Raw genomic sequence first — 6,399 nt, 5'->3', positions numbered from 1 at the left:
TACATGTTTACTAGAACCAAGAAACCTGGCCTCTAGTCACCTACAAACCAGGAGGAAGTGGTGAATGAGGCTTTCTTCAAACAACTAAACAGAACTGTCCCAATGACAAGCCCTGGTTCTCACGGAGGACTTCAATCACCCTGACATCTGCTAGGAAGGCAATACAGCAGTGCGCAGGCAATCCAAGAAATTTTTGGAAAGCATTGGGAATAACTTCCTGGTGCAAATGCTGGAGTGGCCAACTAGAGGCCATGCTCTTCTTGACCCGATGCTCACAAACAGGGAAGAATTGGTGGGGAATGTAGCATAACGGAGGGTGTCACAGCGCACTATAGTGCCCTGCTCCTTTAAAGAGCTGAAACTGCTAGGGAGAGAGCCCTAGCAGTGAGGTGGAAGCCCCAGCTGCTGGTTACCAAGGCAGCCAGAACGAGCTACTGGCCCACACCTGTCAGCGGTCAGCTGACCAGAAGGGGCAGGGCCTGGCTCATAAACCCCAAGGCTGAGGCCGGAAGGGCAGTTCCCTGCCAGCAGCCAAGGAGAAAGGGCACAGCACTTGGGGTGCACCAATCCCAGGCGCCAGAGAGGGCACAGAACTTTGCAGGGCCGTGAGGAGCAGAGCAAGACTAGGCTACAGAAAGCCCAAGCGCCACTGAGGGACGGAACCAGACTGGGCTGTGGAGGGCCCAGGGAGGACAAGGGGGCCAAATTACAACAAGGCCCAGACCAAACAACGTTGGTACCACCTCCAAGGCTTGGGGTGTGGTAAAGGGGTGGTTGGAGCCACGCATAGCCCATAAGAATAGGGTGCCCCAAAACACCCATTGTGACATCTGTCTTGGAGCAAGATCCACCAGGGGTCCAGCAACCCACGGGGTCCAGAGAGTCAATCAAGACTGTGTCCAAGAGGACTGAAAGGCAGCCTATCATTCATACCATTAAAGAAGTGGCAGGCAAGAATCGAGGATGCCCATTGGGCCAACTTGGCACGGTAAGGAGCCTTGGGAGATCATGACCCTCCTCAAGGACCCCCATCCCATGACAGGGCAACTTAGCCAGCAGTGACCACAAAATGATTCAGTTCAGGATCCTGAGGAAAGGAAGGATGGAGAGCAGCAGAGTACGGACCCTGGACTTCAGAAAAGCAGGGGTCGATCTCGCTCAATGTCTTCATCAATGACCTGGAAGATAGCATAGAGTGCACCCTCAGCTTGCAGATGATGCCTAGCTGGGGGGAGTAGTAGATATGCTGGAGGGTAGGGCTAGGATTCAGAGTGACCTAGACAAATTGGAGGATTGGGCCAAAGAAGGCTAACAGCACACTGGGCTGCATCAGTAAGTGTGTTGGCAGTAGGTCAAGGGAAGTGATTATTCCCCTCTATTCATCACTGGTAAGGCCACATCTGGAGTACTGTGTTCAGTTTTGCCCTCTTCCCCCCCCCCACTACAGAAAAGACGTGGACAAATTGGAGAGGGCCCAAACAAAAATGGTGAGGGGGCTGCGGAACAAGATGTATGAGGAAAGACTGAGGGAACTGGGCTTATTTAGTCTAGAGAAAAGAAGACTGAGAAGGGATTTAATAGTAGCCTTCAACTACCTGAAGGGGGGTTCAAAAAAGGATGAAGCTGGACTGCTTTCAGTGGTGTCAGATGACAGAACAAGGAGCAATGGTCTCCAGTTGCAACAAGGGAAGTTTAAGTTAGATATTAGGAAGAATTTTCTCACTGGGAGGGTAGTAAAACACTGGAACAGGTTACCCAGAGAGGTGGTGGAAGTTCCATCCTTACAGGTTTTCAAAACCCGGCTAGACAAAGCCTTGGCTGTGATGATGTAGTTGGGGATGGTCCTGCTTTGAGCAGGGGGTTGGACCTGATTGGATTAAATTTAAATTATGTGATGTAAGGATCATCACCAATCTGAGATTGCCTACCTAAAATAGCACATGACAATTTATTAACCATCAGGCTCTCAAAAGTGTGACATAAAAGGCTCATTATATACTTGTAGGCATGATGTCCCTTCAAGATGTGCACATAACTAAGCAACCAAATAACTGTTCTGATTTTTTACTACTAGTTTCTTCTTATTATTTCCTCCCTCTATTGATCTTACCATATATTTAGATGGTGTTCCTACAGATAAGGAATATAACTCATTTAATGTCCATCTGGAACCTAAGCACAGTTTTGAGGCACTTGATAAAACAACAAAGTAGGACACTATTTCATATAAGCAGTCTCTTCTGGGGTAATAACTTTATAGATGACTTTGATGCAACCATTCATGAATTTCAGTAACTCAGTACTCAAGAGGTTTTTTCTGATTTGTTGAATGCTGCAATACTTGTCTTGCAGATACCTGGAATGTTTAGCAGAATCCACAGCCCTAAATTAAGCATATTTGCTCCCTACACAATATTTAGGGAGAATTAAGTCCCTCACAATGAGATACCCAAAAGCCAATATGTGATGCTCAAGCAGGCAGTAGGAAGGGCTGAGGATGAGAGGAATAGCAAAGGAGCATAAGAAAGTAGGAACTAAGGGATGTCACAAAGTCATCCAGTCCAGACCCTTACTCATCTCTGACAAGACCATCACAGTGAAGGGTCTGTCCAACATGCTTTTGAAAATTTCCACAGCTGGAGATTCGACTTCTCTAGTTAGCCTAATCAAAAGCTTGACCATCCTTTTTAGAAATGTCTTCCTAATCTCCAACCTAAATTTCCTTTACTGCAGTTTAAGGCCCTTGCTCCTAGTCCTGTTCCATATGACCACAGAGAAAAGTTCATTACATGAAGAACTTGAGGAACCTAAGGAACTTTAAAGTTGAATGAAAAACATTTCTGAATTTTAGATGTACCCAAGATTAAGCAGCATCTGAGCAGGGTTTTGTAGATCATAATTCTGGACTGAGGCACGTAAATCCCACCACAATGTTCTACATGCCTAAATCCTTTCATGGACCCGGGTCTTATGAATTTTAAACAATTAATCTCATTAGGGTCAGCCAAAAAACAGAATAAGTTGTACTGCTGAACATGCTGATGTATCCCTTCTAATCATATGTTCTATTTTTCTTCAGCTATAACATTTTCATATAATTTTGCTGATGTTACCAAAACTGCAGCTCACTTTCCAATAATTCTGTTGGCTATATAGTATTAAACAATTTTTTTTCACTAAAGCAAGAACTAAGAACATAAATGAGGATCAGATCTGTTATAACAAGAGTATGTTTATGCAGTCACAGAATAAAAATGTACTTTAAATGATTTCTCTCAGGTGACTTCGTAAGTCAAAGGATCCTGGTTTCTGATGGGGGTGGGTAACCAGAAGCACAGAACTCCAGGGCTCCACAGTCTGCACTGATGTTCAACAGCTTTCCAGATGCAATTAAGATGCTGGTTTCAACCTATGAAGCCTAAAACGGCACAGGACCTACAACCCCTAAGGCAGTGGTTCCCAACCTTTTTTTCCACGACCTGCAGCTAGGAGCAGAGTGCAGCAGCAGTGGCAGCCTGGGAGCAGGGGAGCTCCCAGCATGCAGCGTGGCTCATCTTTTGTGCGCAGCACTGCAGGCATTGCCCCCGCAACCCCCATTTGGGTCATGATCCGGGGTTGGGAACCATTGCCTTAAGGTCAGCATACGATCACTAAGGTCAACCCAGAGCAACTTCCTGCAAATCCTATCTGTGAGCCAACTTCATTTAGCGAAACCATGTGGGAGGTCATTCTCAGTAATCATCCCTGGAATTGGAACTCCTTGTCCTTTGAGGGTGTCAGAGCCTGAACCTGGGCATCTTCCAGAAACATTTTAGCAAGTAGGGTTGTTTGGAGGTGTGTAGCAGAGCACAGGCTGTGCTCTGTTACTCACAGGGGCGTGAGAAGCAGCAAGGCAGCCTGCAGCTGGTTGCAATCCCAATTAGGCTCAGTTGTCTGACTGGGAACAGGCCCCGGCTGTTCCCTATAAAAACAGCGCTCTGAGAAGCAAGGCTGGCAGGTTGCTGCTAGCAACTGATAGAACACCACCACCCAGCTGGAGCTGCTGCTCATGCCCTCTTGGAGGCAAGAGAAGAAGCTATGCAGATGGCTGGAGGCTCCTGGTCCTGGGGCATGACCTAAAACTACACCCTGCTGGGGAGAATTAGGTGTCATGGGACTGCTGGTGGTGGGGCAGTTTCCAGGAAATGCCACACCTGGGGCCTCCCCAGTAAAGGGAGAATTTGTGGTGCCAGAAAGCTTTAGCCCCTGCTGCCTTGTGGCTGACCCCATGTAGGGGAAAGACTAGGGGAGTACACCCCAAAGAACAAAGCAAAGGCCCAGACTCACTGTGAGCTCTGAGGCAGTGTCCTGGCCAGGTAAAGAAGCCAGAGACAGTGCCCAGATTCACTGAAAGCTCTGAGGCTGCATTAAGGAGCTGAGTGTGTGGCTCCAAGGGAGTGGGGCCCTGAGCCTGTGGGGAACCAGGCATGAAGCTCCTGGAGCAAAGGGATAAGGGAATTGTAGCCCAGTGTGGGGCAAAAAGACAAGGACCCAGTGTGGGGATGTAAGGGGACCAGGACTGTCCCGAGCTGGGCTAGGAGCCCTGAATTGGTAGGAGCTGGGAGCCTGAGTAACAGTGAAGGGCTGGGAACCCCAAGTGACTGAGTGGCTGGGTATTAGGCCAGACAAATAGGCCAGGTGTTAGGCATGGGACACAGTATAGGGTAAGTCAGAGCTGTGTAGATAAGCCCTTGACATTAGGGAAAGTAAATGGGTAGCCTCCCACCCTATTGACATCATCTAATTGATACCAACTAAGGCATGGTGGGTGAAGTAGGCGGGCAGTTTGCCCACAGGCAAGTGGGCAGGCCAATGATTTGACTGGCCCAGGGATGGCCACTTGTTATAGGGTGTCAAACTACCATTATTTTATTTTGTTATTATATAAGCCACCCTGAACCTTTCAGGGAGGGCAGCATATTGATCATACAAATAAATAAAAATGTCATACTCAGGTCTAGAAACCAAATTTCCTCTCACACCCATTCCCATGGATATAGCTAACTCCAAGTTCTCTGTTGGGGTTTAAGCAAACTCAAAATAGCAGGCAAAAAATTAATCCTTCATAATTTACTAACCTGTTTGGGGCTCACTACTGGAGCCAAGTGTGCCTGGAAAGTACTCCTTCGATCTGTGATGGGGTTTCCATGATGAATTTGTGGTAGTTCTTCACCTACAGATTTAATATGAAGACTCTTTAATATAAATATTGTGGGGGTGGGAGGCGCAATGTAGTTTCAAATTCCTAAAAATACACTTGGCTAGTCAGGAAGTAAACATGTCTTTAAAAGTCAACGTTCAACAAAAGCTGGATGGCAAGATTTGACAAACCACAAGAACACTTTAGTTACTGGATAGAATGGTTTAATTTACCATACTATTATTCTTTGGTAAAATACAAAAGGTTTGAGACAAAAGGCTGAAGTGTAAAATGGCTCTCTCTTCTAAACAATTACATCAAAATTTAGTATTAGTTACTTTACCTTCTTGGCTTTCAGGGATAATAAAATGTAAAGTTTTAACTGTATCATCTTGGTTCAGTTGATAGTCTAGGGAAAAATCCTCATAATCCTCTTCAATCTCTTCACTAATTTTCTTAGTATCTGGTCCTGTTAACATAAAGCAATAGAATGTATTAGACATTTTTATGAGAACTGAACAGTACAAAGTAAAACCCCCATCATTTTGCTCAATTTTCTAGGTTGTCACTACAAATCAGTTTTATAACAAATAAACTCTAAAACAGGGGCCGGCAATGTTTTTGGCCCAGTGCCAAAAACAACCCAACCCTGACCCATGCCTCAACTTGGTGTGCCAGGGCAGACCATGGGGGCCAATCCTCGTTGCTGGTGGCAGCTGCAAGCACACTTCTGGGCAGACAGCAAGGGAGGGGCCAGGGTTGTGTTGCCCCGGCCCCTCCCTGCCCTACGCACTGAGGCACTCACGCGGTCGCTGCCAGCACGGAACCAGTGCCAGGGCTCTGGAGCATAGTGCAGCTGGTTGCAGCCTGCCTGCCACCTGCTGCAGCAGCCCAGGGACCATGCTGGCTGTGGCAGACAGCCTGCAGACTGCAAACAGTTTCACTAGGCTCTGGAGCCCCAGCATTGGCTCTGTGCTGACAGCAACTTGACTCACACTACTAAAGACAGCAGGGAAGAGGTCAAGGTTATGCTGCCCCAGGCCCCTCCCCTGCCATCCATCCATTCAGCCACCACCACCACAGAGCCCAGCCAGGGCTCTAAAGCCTGGTACTGATGTTTGCAGCCTCCCAGGTACAGCCAGCCCAGGCTCTGGGCAGCTGCTGCCGGCCATAGAGCCTGGGCTGCTTGCAGCAGGGTTTGCAGACTCCTGTTGCAAGCA

At 47.4% G+C, this 6,399-nt stretch overlaps 1 protein-coding gene across 1 annotated transcript in view; it reads right to left on the bottom strand.

The window, feature by feature from the left end:
* The window catches only part of IMPACT (impact RWD domain protein), a 73,119-nt gene that overhangs the window by 50,894 nt on the left and 15,826 nt on the right, over positions 1–6,399 (bottom strand). The window contains exons 6-7 of the mRNA XM_019526446.1: positions 5,523–5,648; positions 5,118–5,212 (exon numbers count right to left, since the gene is read on the bottom strand). Of these exons, the coding sequence (XP_019381991.1) occupies positions 5,118–5,212; positions 5,523–5,648 (221 nt within the window). The remainder of the gene's footprint in view (positions 1–5,117; positions 5,213–5,522; positions 5,649–6,399) is intronic.

Source organism: Gavialis gangeticus, unplaced genomic scaffold (genome assembly GCF_001723915.1).
Source record: "Gavialis gangeticus isolate Ggan-Ray unplaced genomic scaffold, GavGan_comp1, whole genome shotgun sequence".
Lineage (NCBI taxonomy): Eukaryota > Metazoa > Chordata > Crocodylia > Gavialidae > Gavialis > Gavialis gangeticus.
Note: the sequence above shows the minus strand (reverse complement) of the source record. Positions and strands in the feature narration are given on the sequence as shown.